Source organism: Mesoplodon bidens (assembly GCF_964165515.1).
Source record: "Mesoplodon bidens genome assembly, chromosome: X".
Classification (NCBI taxonomy): domain Eukaryota; kingdom Metazoa; phylum Chordata; class Mammalia; order Artiodactyla; family Ziphiidae; genus Mesoplodon; species Mesoplodon bidens.
The window spans coordinates 76360784-76373606 of NC_138163.1; the positions used below are offsets into that span (position 1 = coordinate 76360784).

The 12823-nt window shown below is 38.3% G+C and overlaps 1 protein-coding gene across 1 annotated transcript in view; it reads right to left on the bottom strand.

Annotated features, from left to right (window-relative positions):
- ATP7A (ATPase copper transporting alpha) overlaps nt 1-12823 on the bottom strand; it is an 80585-nt gene that overhangs the window by 11397 nt on the left and 56365 nt on the right. Inside the window, exons 10-16 of the mRNA XM_081222792.1 lie at nt 12325-12416; nt 10457-10584; nt 6875-7029; nt 6529-6663; nt 4341-4535; nt 2587-2769; nt 666-882 (exon numbers count right to left, since the gene is read on the bottom strand). Of these exons, the coding sequence (XP_081078918.1) occupies nt 666-882; nt 2587-2769; nt 4341-4535; nt 6529-6663; nt 6875-7029; nt 10457-10584; nt 12325-12416 (1105 nt within the window). The remainder of the gene's footprint in view (nt 1-665; nt 883-2586; nt 2770-4340; nt 4536-6528; nt 6664-6874; nt 7030-10456; nt 10585-12324; nt 12417-12823) is intronic.

Below are 12823 nucleotides of genomic sequence, written 5' to 3' on the forward strand. Positions count from 1 at the left end.
AACCCATGTCCCCTGCATCGGCAGGCGGACTCTCAACCACTGCGCCACCAGGGAAGCCCAAGAATACAGTGATTTTGATGGAAGAAATGTTTATATGTTTAGGAGAAGGAGCTATGACAGAGAGTTGGAAAAAAAAAGAAGCAAGGGGACATAACAGAGCATGAGGTCCCTGAGGAATCAAGAGAGGGTGGGATCTAGGGCAAAGATGAGGGGATTCATTAGGCAAGATGAGGGATACTTCTTTCCCTGAAAAAGGAAACATTCTAAGCAAAAAACCCTGAAATAACACATGTCTGAGAACCTTAAATTTCTGTGTGAAAAATAAGCAGGACAATTTAGGGAAATAGGGGGAAGGCCATAGGAGCTTGTGAAGGATACAAAAGGTTTGGAGCAACTGTGGTGAGAAATAAAAGAAAGAAAGCTGAACTAAAAGATGGAAGATCAGCTAAGACTAGACTTTATCACCCTCTACTGTAATCAAGGAGCACAGTTGAAAAATGTTCTTGAGTAACTGAGTAAAATAATTAGAAGGCCTACAGTGAAACTGATTTACGAAAATGAAACCATGACACCAATCTTGTTTCTTATATAACAGTTCAGATTATAAAGTTAGACATCTGTTAATAACTGTCCCATAATTGGTACTACAAAGAAAATTAGCTTACTTGAGAGCTGGGCGTCAATAATCATGGAAGATGAAGTTGATGACTGTTCATTACTTGTATCTATTTGAACCAGGGATGCATTTTTAATATTATTTTCCTCTATCTTCCAGTTATCCTTGTGTAGCAAGCCTTCGATATTGGTGACTTTACAGCTAATACCACAGCCTGGCACAACCTGGAAATCTATGCAGGTACCCAAGGTTTCAGTGTCCAGCTCCTAACAGATAGAAACAGAAGGATTTCCTCTGCTGTTCTAATAATCCAAGGTCCTCATTAGCAAGATCAAAGATTACTGCTGGTTAATTCTAAATGTTTAGACACAATCTACATGCCTGGTTAATTCTGAATGTTTAGAATAAAACTGTCACTTATCATTGCCTATTTGACAGTAGGTTTTTGATAAGGACGAAAGAACAGAGCATTGTGTATAATGTTCAAAGTTAGAGGAGAACCTCACAATACTTATTTTAAATCCCACTTTATAAGATTTATACCAACTTTAGGGAAAGAAAATGTGGAAGGTTTATCAATATTCTCTGTCCTTTCCAGTAGAGAATTACAAGTTACATATTTAATTCTATTTTCAAGTCAGATTTTCTATTCAGTACAGGGAAAAGGGTAACAAAAAACAGGGCCTTCAGTTACCAGAGGGTCTCTCTAGTATGACTCTGTGTCCTTAATGAGCCAAAGAATTCTGGTGACCATCACTGTTTCCTGTCTCTTTATATCTTTATCCTCTCTGTTATTTAATTTGGGTGTAAAGAAGCCAGGTCAGTAATAGTTAATAGGTAAAAAGGAAAGAACAAATAAAGAAATGGCAACACCAATGGTGAAACTGCCACGTTCTAACTGAAAAACTATGTGAGATAATTTACAAAGAACTTATGCAAATCGATGAGAAAAAGGTAAACAATCTTATGAAAAAATAGGCAAAGGATACAAGCAAACAGGGTATAGAAAAAGAAATTCAAATGGCCAATACACATGTGAAAAGATGCTCAACCTTATTCATAATTTAAAAAATGCAAAGTAAACTATCAATGAATAAATATTTTTTACTTATTGAATTGGAAAAAATAAAGTGGTGGTGAGAATGTGGGGAAATGGGCATTCAACTTCTCGTGAAAATATAAACTGGTACACCTTTTTGTGTGGGTGTTGATAGTATTTGTCATTTGAGCATTGGTAATATTCATCAGAATTTAACTGCATGTATCCTTTGATCTAGCAGTTGCATTGATAGGCATTGGACATTAGAGATAAATGTGCAAAAGCTGACAAGGATGTTAACTGTACATTGTAAGAGCCAAAAAACCAATCATACAATAGAATACAATATAGTCATTAAAAACAATGAGGCAGATCTATATGTCCTGATATGGAAAAATCATTTAATAAAATCTTTTTAAAAGGTACCAAAGATTGGTCATTGTATCACCTTTCTATGTAAAGTTTAAAAAATAATAAATGCTGGTATATGAACTAAAAATGGTTAACAGATGCACACTTTTGTGAATATACTAAAAATTATTGAATCGTAACTTTACAAGGGTGAACTCTATGGTATGTGAATTTTACCTCAATAAAGCTGTTATTTAAAAAGACTGTTAACAGGTTAATACTTGTTAAACTTTGGAGAGAGGAATTATGGAAGGAGGCAGGGAATGAGGCTTTCCTTTTTCGTTATGTAATGCTGAACTATCTGAATTTTCCTACCATAAATATGTATTACTTCTATACTAATTTTTCAGTTGACTGGGGTTATCTGTGTGGTAGGGTTATAGTTAATTTTTGTTTTCATCTTTATACTTTCCTGCATGAAGAAATTAAGACATACAAAATAAAATGAGAAAACACGAGTCTCTCTAGCTTCATACCAACTATATATGTAAATCATGAATAAACAAGGGAAAAATTGTACCTGCTTGCAGTATTTGGTTATGGCTGCTCCTAGAGGGTGTTCACTGTTACTTTCAGCAGTTCCCACAATGGCCAGGATCTTATTGCATGGCATTCTGTTACTTTCCACTAGAACCTTTACTTGATTCACTACTGGGGTTCCATGGGTAATGGTTCCAGTTTTATCAAATACCACTACCTTTACCTGTAAGAAAATCAAAATACAATGCACCTATATGTCTTGATAATTCTTAACATCAGCTTTCCAGAAATGAGAAAAAGGTTTACTTTGACAAACACATTACTATCTTGTTTCTTAATAAGCTGACCTCTGATTTAATTGGATTAAATAAACTGTCTTTGGGAGAATAAAAGGAAGTGAGAAAAAGGGAAGAAATATCCTTAGTTACACCTAATAGCCCTCCCTTGCAAATGTTCAATGTACTGTGGACATATGTTAAATAACTACAACTACTTGTTAAGAATTGACTGTTAATAGGTAATTAAGAGATTCCTCTAGTGCTTCTAGGTAAAGAGAAAGGCTTTCAGTACTAATGAATAGATCTGTAGGGGAAATCTGGGCAGTAGGCAAATGATTATAAGTAAGTAATTAAGTTGAAGTGTGCACCAGATAAGACCTTCTGGGTTGCTTTGACTTTATTGAGTCTAGATGAGAAGCTTGTCCTGAGAAGAGACAGCTCAGGAAACCAACGAGGGAAACTCAGACCAGGTAGGAAAAAGGAAGAGTCTGGAACTAAAGAATAGTCACCGCACAGTAAACTCGGATAATGAACTGTGAGAAATGAATAGCTTGAGGAACCGAGATGAAAAGAGATATGACAACTAAATACAAAGCATGATTCTGGACGAAATTAAAAACAGCTATAAAGGATTATGGAGTCAGCTGAGGAAACTGGAATATGGACAACAGATTAAACAAGAGTATTATATCAATATCAACTTCTTGATTTTGATCTTTGTACTGTGGTTATGTAAGAGATTGTCCTTGTTCTTAGGAAAGGGGCTTCATATCTACAGTAAAGGGTATATGGGAGTTCTTTATACTATTCTTGCAACTTTTATTTAAGTTTGAAATCATATCAAAATTTAAAATTACTATAAAAATTAGTAGCCTATATTCACTGGCTAGATGAGGTTCCAAATCTGTTCTAAGTTGTGTTCTGTGTTTACTACATGCATCTCTTTATAGTTTATATTCTCATAATAAGAAAATACTAGAAGGAACATGGTTTTAGTTTAAGTCAAATAGCCTTGATTGAGATTGTGATGGAAATTCTAATAGGAGAGAGATCAGGGACAGGATTATATTCCTCAAGTCATAGTTGCAAACTGTCAGCTGGTGGCAGCAAAGGCAGAGGAACAGCAAGCCCTATCTAATGGCGAACAGCACAAACATGGAGCCACACACAAACAGGTTAGAAGTCTGATAGACTTGGGCAAATTGCCTGAGCAAATATCTATGGTGTCTTCCTGCCCTAAAGACCAGTCTAATCTGAGCTGGGATAGGACTCCAGGTTTTCCACACCAGGGTCTACTCTAAAGAGAGTAGGTCTGGAGTAGTTTTAGAGGTCTCATATAACTAAGGCCAATCCAGAGCAGAACCAAACTGACACCCTTCCTACCTCAACCCTCACGATAGTGCCAGAAGAGGCTCAGCTTATGGGCTATGTAGAAATAATTTAAGACTCTATTTTTCAATACGGGTGCTATTGCCAGTTTGAATGAGACAACTCTTAGTTCTGGGGAGTATCTTACCTTATGAGCCATCTCTAATGGCTCACCACCTTTGATTAGTATGCCATTTTGAGCGCCTACTCCTGTACCCACCATCACGGCAGTTGGAGTGGCCAATCCCAGTGAACAGGGGCATGCAATGCACAGAACTGTGATTGAGGCTTGGAAAGCAAAGCGTATTATTGTTTCTGTTCGGGAGATACTTCTGTTGTAGCCCTTGAGAAGAAATGCATGAATTTTGATTACTGATTCAGAGTTGAATAAAACAAAAGGAACAAAGCTTAACTCTATTTAAATAAAACCACAATTCTGGAGTCACACATAATCCTGCTTAGCTACCAACATATGTTTTAGCTATTAGTAAGAAAACACTTTTTTTCTTTTATGAATATAAGATATTGTTGACATAACTGGTAAACAAGTAACAGTCCTAAAATCAAGATTTTAATTTTGCTGATTCCAAACTATGGAGTGAATATAAGGAACATAATAAAAGTCAACCCCCCCATATTGAGAGAATAGGGACTTCCAAAAATAGCTGCAAACATAGGACCTAATTCTCAACATATTTGATCCTGAACAAAAATAATTCTGTACTTCTGTATATTAACACCATAAAGCTGTCTTTCACACTATTCTTTAAAGACAATGAAAAAAATCACCCAGTTTGAAAAGGTTGCTTCACCACATTTCAATAAAATTCTTTTGGACAAAACATGTGAACTGAGTACATCTGGTAGTATAGCTCTTAGTGACATTGAGTATTTGCTTCTGTGGGTAAGTATGATCGATAGTATTAGGAGAAATCTCCTAAGACTCCTTGAACTCATGAGAAAAATTCCTGAAGGAGACACGTTCCAAAATACTTCCCAGCAATCCTCTTGTTCAATGAGTACTCAACCAATATGAATCATTTAAAGAAACTTTTTAATATTATACTAATGACCATATCATGGAATAGATACATAGATGTTATGATTCTACCTGTTCTTTAATTGAAGGGAAAAACAGCATGAAACAGTGTACAGCATGACATTTTTAAAAGAAAGAAACACAACAAAGTAAGACTTTCTTAATAATAATGGTTTTACAGTGCTATGTTCTTACTGAGTTCTCAAATACTTAAACTAAGTGATCATCTAAGAGTTATATATATAGAGAGAGACAGAATTGGAAGGGATTTTCATAGACATCTAAGCTTATGCTTTCATATATGTCATAAGTGTATGTTTTCACCTACACTAATTCCAATCCTGAAATTTAGGTATTATTATCACTATATTACAGATGACAAAACTGAAGATAAGAGAAATTTAGTGACTTAAAGGTTTTATCTCTAACACGAGGTACAGTCCAGGTCTACTTTACCACTTTATGACACCATACGTTAGAGAACATCATAGAACTAGAGAGAAGCAGACACTAATATTATATTTATAAAGCATTTAATAAATTACAAAGTGTGTCTAATATATATCATCTTATCTAACTTTTACAACTGCAAGTTATGCTGGATGAGCATTATTAAAATCTCACTTGAGAGGTGAGGAAACCAAAGCTCAAAGAGAAATTAAGTTGACCTAAGATCACACTAATGGTATGTGGCAGAGCTGAGATCCCAAGATTTTCCTCAATATATCCATTGTCCTTTGTGAAAGCAAAATCATGCTGGGACTCAGACTAAGTATAAAATGTGAAAGGTCACTATAGGCATACCTCGGAGATATTGTGGGTTCAGTTCCAGACCACCGAAATAAAGTGAGTCACAGGAATTCTTTGGTTTCCCAATGAATGTAAAAGTTATGTTTACACTATACTGTAGTCTACTAAATGTGCAACATCATTATGTCTCAAGAAACATGTACATACCTTAATTAAAAAATAATGCTGTTGGAAAAATGGCGTCGATAGACTTGCTCGACGCAGGGTTGCCACAAACCTTCAATTTGTAAAAAACACAATATCTGCAAAGCACGATAAAGCAAAGTGCAATAAAACGAGGTATGCCTGTACTTGCTTTTGGAAAATCACAAGTCATAATGAAAAAAACCTTTTATGTTTTCTTTTATATTTATAGAAATGCAAATGTTATTCTTATCACCCTCTCACTCCAGTCTGTTAAAGATACCAGTAATTATTATTTTCCAATTAATTACTTATGCAAAAGATTCAGTTTTACATATGAAAAAAGGTGTTATAAGTCACTTACAGGAAAGTAGGTTTCCACGATTTCAAAATTCAGAAATCCAATTATAATCCAAACCAAAAGGGTAGCAATGGAAACAATGACAATAAAAGGAACAAAGTAGCCACTGAGTTTGTCTGCAAACTGCTGGATAGGAGCCTAGAATTAAAAAATAATAATGATATGTATATCAAAGTCTCCTTTTTTGATAATGAATACAGAGCATATTTAGTATTGAGCACAAATATTTTAATAAACTCCATATTAATACAGCTAGAATTAATCAAAGGAACACATAAAAACTAGATCAAGATTTATACTGAGTAGGCTTTCATGAAAATACTTTGGTTCTCCTAGGGAGTTAATTTACCTTTGATGTTTGGGCCTCCTCTACAAGTCTGACAATTTGAGAAAGGGTTGTTTCTGCTCCAACATGGGTTGCACGGATAAGGAGTGACCCATTCTGGTTAATGGAACCAGCAATCACTGTGCTGCCAGACTTCTTAGCCACAGGCATTGCCTCCCCTATATAAGGAGTAAAGATACATTTAGGGAGCATAAATAAATACTATCTTGAAATATACAGTTATTTGTCAATTGTCAATATCTAGAAAGGAGATTCTTCCTTCCTGAAATAGAATCTGGACAAATGCCTAGGTGAAGGTTGACCTCTCTTTTTCCTTATGTCAGTTCTGGGCCAAACCCAGGGATATATATCTTAAACTGGAAAAACCTAATGTGTTAACTCTTATTGGCAGGTACTTTTGGACTTCCACCCTAGTCTTAGGTCATTGGTTCTCAACCTGTTCCCAAGGAGCGTTTATAAATGGAGGAGAGAGTTCTTGCTTGTAATAACTACAGGTGGAGCATGGGGTACTGCTACTCCAATTTAGTAGGTCAGGGTCAGGGATATTAAATGCACCATAATGTGTAGGATAGTCAGTCAGAACTAAGAACTGTCCCATCCAAACTAGCAATAGCACCCCTACTGAGAAGCACAGAATCCTAAATTATTTCCACACAATTCATAAACTGAGCCTCTTTTGGCACTGTCATAAGGACTGAGGTAGGGAAGGTGTTATTTTGGTTCTGCTCTGGATTGGCCTTAGTTATCTAAGATCTCTAAAACTACTCCAGGCTTATTCTCTTTAGAGCTGACCCTGATGTGGAAAACCTAGAGTCCTATCCCAGCTCAGACTAGACCGGTCTTTAGGGCAGGAAGACACAATAGGTATTTGCTCAGGAAAATTTGCCAAAGTCTATTGGGCTGTACAGCAGAATGTGACAACTTCCTCTGGTTATACATTCGGCTCAGTGAAAAGAGCCTTCAGTAGCATAACTAAAACCACAAAGAAGGGCTTCCTTGGTGGCACAGTGGTTGAGAGTCTGCCTGCCGATGCAGGGGACACGGGTTCGTGCCCCAGTCTGGGAAGGTCCCAGATGCCGCGGAGCAGCTGGGACCGTGAGCCATGGCTGCTGAGCCTGCGTGTCCAGAGCCTGTGCTCCGCAACGGGAGAGGCCACAGCAGTGAGAGGCCAGCATACCGCAAAAAAAAAAAAAAAAAAAAAAAAAAAAACCTGATTGAGATCTTTGCTGGGTAGTGTAATCTTGGTTGTAGTTTTTTCCCTTTCATCACTTTGAATATGTCCTGCCACTCCCTTGTGGCTTGCAGAGTTTCTGCTGAAAACTCAGCTGTTAACCTTATGGGGATTCCCTTATAAGTTATTTGTTGCTTTTTCCTTGCTGCTTTTAACATTTTTCTTTGTATTTAATTTTTGATAGTTATTTAATGTGTCTCAGCATGTTTCTCTTTGTGTTTATCCTGTATGGTACTCTCTGTGCTTCCTGGACTTGATTGACTATTTTCTTTCCCATGTTAGGGAAGTTTTTGACTATAATCTCTTCAAATATTTTCTCAGATCCTTTATCTCTTCTTCTTCAGGGACCCCTATAATCCAAATATTAGTGCGTTTAATGTTGTCCCAGAAGTCTTTGAGACTGTCCTCAATTATTTTTATTCTGCTTTCTTTATTCTGCTGTCAGTTATTTCCACCATTTTATCTTCCAGGTCACTTATCCGTTCGTTTGACTCAGTTATTCTGTTACTGATTCCTTCTAGAGTATTTTTAATTTCAGTAATTTTGTTGTTCATCACTGTTTGTTTGCTCTTTAGCTTTTCTAGATCCTTGTTAAATGTTTCTTGTATTTTCTTCATTCTGTTTCTGAGATTTTGGATCTTCTTTACTATCATTCGTCTGAATTATTTTCCAGGTAGGTTGCCTATTTCATCTTCATTTATTTGGTCTTGTAGGTTTTTACCTTGCTCCGTCATCTGTAACATATTTTTTGTCATTTCATTTTTTTTTCTTTGATGGGTGGTGTTGTATTCCTGTCTTACTGGTAGTTTGGCCTGAGACATCCAGCACTGGAGTTTGCAGGCAGTTGGATAGAGCTGGGTCTTGGTGCTGATATGAGGACCTCCGGGAGGCCTCACTCCAATTGATATTCCCTGGGGTCTGAGGTTGTCTGTTAGTCCAGTGGCTTGGACTTGGAGCTCCCACCACAGAAGCTCGGGCCCAACCTCCAGCCTGGGAACCAAGATCCCCCAAGCTTTGTGGTGCGGTAAAAAAAAGAAAAAAAAAAGGAAGAAAGAAAGAAAAAATGGAGCAGTACAATATCAATGAATAAAAAATAAAATAAATTTAGGAAGATAAAAATTGTATTTGGAAAAATAAAATTATAATTGAAACAACTGCAACAAGGGAAAATAAAACCACAACACAGAAAAGAAAAAAAACAACGTGGGGGGCAGGGAAGAAGCCAAAAGGAGAGATCACTAACAAACTATAAAGAATAAAATAAAATTACAAAAATAAAAGAAAAAAATAAAGAAGACTTGGCTATGGGGGCGGAGTTTAGGGAGGTGGAACTTCGGCAGAGGCAGGGTTTAGGGTAGGGCAGGACCTAGGCGGGTGGGGGGTGACATTTGAGCGTGGGTTGGGGCCTAGGCAGGGAGACGTTCAAGCTTGGGGCGGGACCTCTGCTTAGGACCTGCGCCAAAGGGGAGAGGCAGCATGTGGAAATGAGGGCCTCTGGTGTGTGGAATTCCGGAGTTTGGAGGTAGGGCCCTGGGTGAGGGTGTGTGGGTGGGGTTTAGGCCCAGCTCATTGGAGGGGGTCTCCGAGTGCAGAGGTAGGGCCCTGGGTGGGGGTGTGGGGCAGGGCTTGGGCTCTGTGTGTCAGGAGGGAGGCTCCAAGGGCAGAGGATTAGGCCTGGGAGACCAACAGGCGCCGCGGTGCCTAAGTGGACAGGGAAAGCACTGGCCCCCTTCCCTTCTGTTCCTTCTCGCCCCTCCCCCACCAGCTCCCCCATGGTCTCCCCTGTTCCTGATGGGCCCCTAACCGTGGGTGGGTCCCACTGGGTGTAGGAACGCCTCCCCTCCCCCAGCCACCCCTCAGGGGTGCCAGTCTCAGAGGTCTGGACTTTACTTTTGCTCCCCCTTCCCTCCCACTCCCTCAGGACCTGCACGGCTGGAGGGGGCCTAGGTGGGCAGAGAATCAGGCCCGGGATCTCAGGAGGTTCCAGGGCCCAAGTGGGCAGGGGAAGCCTGGCCATGCTCCCTTTTGATCCTCCGTCCTCCCAGTGTTTCCCTAATTTCCTCCTTTGGGTGTGGGATCCCTGCCCCTCAGGGGCGTCAGTCCCATCCCGCCTCCACTTCTCCTCCCCCTTCACTCCCCCCATGCCCCACGTCCTACCCGGTGGCTGGGGATTCCTCCCATCCCGTTAGGTGTCCGTGGGTCCCCACTGGTGCCTGGTAGGTGCCCTAGTTTTGAGGAGATGCGAATTCTGCATCCTCCTAGTATGCCATCTTTTGGACTTCTTTCATGCCTATTTTTAATTAACACTTTGGATTCACTTCACTTTCATGTCATGATCCTCTGAAAGAACATACCTGTGATGAGGGACTCATCTACCATAGAATGTCCTTCAATAACACGCCCATCCACTGGAAATTTGCCTCCTGGAACCACTTTAATGATGTCTCCACGTTGTACAAGTTCCACATCCACTTGCTCTTCACTGGATATGAGTTAAAATAAAAAGCACCATGACAGTATGCTTCTCCCCCTGATCTTTCCATGCAAGCTTTTTAGTTGACATCAAGCTTGTGGCCCCATAATTGCTACCAATGGAAGTTAGAACCAATATTTAAGTTAGGAACTACAGCGTCAGTCTTTTTCACTGTTGGGGAATACCTCAGTACCTAGCACAAAGTAGCGCTCTAAATATTTGTTGAATAGTCAATGAACTAATAAATGAAAGCTTTAGAAAGAATGTAATGGGTTTTACTGAACAAAACAACTAATTTATTGTGTACATTTGCCTAAATAATTTTATGTGGAAAGGAATGAGAAATACAAAAGAACGAAATCTAATCAAGTCTTTAGCTCTAACTTCCAGTTTACAGGTCGTATAGGAGTTATAGAACAAGTTAAATGATTCCAGATGGAAACAGGGACAAATTTGGACTGTGGGATTTTCTAAAGGACAACTGATAGATGTTTCTTTACCAAGTCAAATGTATGGAGAGGGAGGAGCAGGGAGGAACAAGGGAGGGAGAACTGGAGAGAGGAGCTGTTCTACATTAAAACAAACATGGCAGGAGAAAGACAAATATTGTATGATGTCACTTATATATGCCACCTAAAAAATACAACAAACTAGTGAGTACAACAAAAAAGAAGCAGACTCACAGATATAGAGAAATAACTAGTGGTTACCAGTGGGGAAAGGGGACGGTGAAGAACAATATAGGGTAGAGGATTAAGAGGTACAAACTACTATGTATAAAATAAATAAGTGACAAGGATATATTGTACAACATGGGGAATATAGCCAATATTTTATAATAACTATAAATGGAGTACAACCTTTAAAAATTGTGACTCACTACACTGTACACTTGTAACATATACTATAGTACATGAACTATAACTCAATTAAAAAATCAGAAAACAAACAAACAGGGGCTTCCCTGGTGGCACAGTGGTTAAGAATCTGCCTGACAATGCAGGGGACACGGGTTCGATCCCTGGTCCGGGAAGATTGCACATGCTCTGGATCAACTAGGCCCATGTGCCACAACTACTGAGCCTTCGCTCTAGAGCCCGTGAGCCACAACTACCGAGCCCATGAACCACAACTACTGAAGCCTGTGCACCTAGAGCCCGTGTTCCGCAGCAAGAGAAGCCACCACCATGAGAAGCCCGTGCACTGCAGCGAAGAGTAACCCCCGCTCACTGAAACCAGAGACAGCCCGCATGCAGCAATGAAGACCCAACACAGCCAAAAAAAAAAAAACTCAAAACTTAAAACAAACAAACAAACATATCAGTCAAATGCAGTGACACATGGACCTTTTCTGAATTCCATTTCAAACAAAGAAACTTAAAACAGTTTGGAGACAACAGGAGAAATGTTAATATGGACTGTGTATTAGATCACATTAAAGAATAATTGTTCATTTTGTTAGATGCAATATGGGTATTATAATTATATAAGACTATGTCCTTTTTTAGAAATACAACAGGAATATCTGCAGTGAAACCACATAACTGGGATTTACTTTAAAATTCTACTGCAACAACAGAAAGAAAAATAGATTGTATAGATGAAGTAAAGTGTGGCAAAATGTGAATAATTGTTAAATCTGGGAGATAGATTATGTGAGTTCATTATACCTTTCTCTCTACTTCTGTGTATATTTGATATTTTTCCTAAGAAGTTAAAAAGAGAAGGAAGAATAATGAAGGTAAATACCTCAAGACGATATTATCAGAATCGAGAGTTACAATAGTTGCTTCTGTAGCTTGTAGTGAAATTAGTTTGGCAAGAGCCTCTGACGTTTTGCCCTATAAATTAAAACACATATGTTAACAATGCTAAGGAAGAAAAAGTCTTATGTAAAATAAAGGCATAATCTTTAACATTTACTTAAAAGGCAGCTTTAGGAATGTTAATTAATTCAAATCAGAAAATGTTTCACTTTGAAAATATGAAGTACACAAAATATAAAATGTATTATTAGGTATAATTTTTAAATAAATAATGTAAATTAATAAGAAAAACATCAGAACCCAATAGGTACATGAGCAAAGGACATAAATAAGCAATTCATTTAAGAAGAAATGTAATAACTGCTGTGTAGAAAAATGTTTGTCTCTGCTATTAATGGAAGAAATGCAAACTAAAGCAACTCTATGATACCATTTAATGCCTACTAACTTAGCAAAAATTTAGATAGGAGTCAGTGTTGATG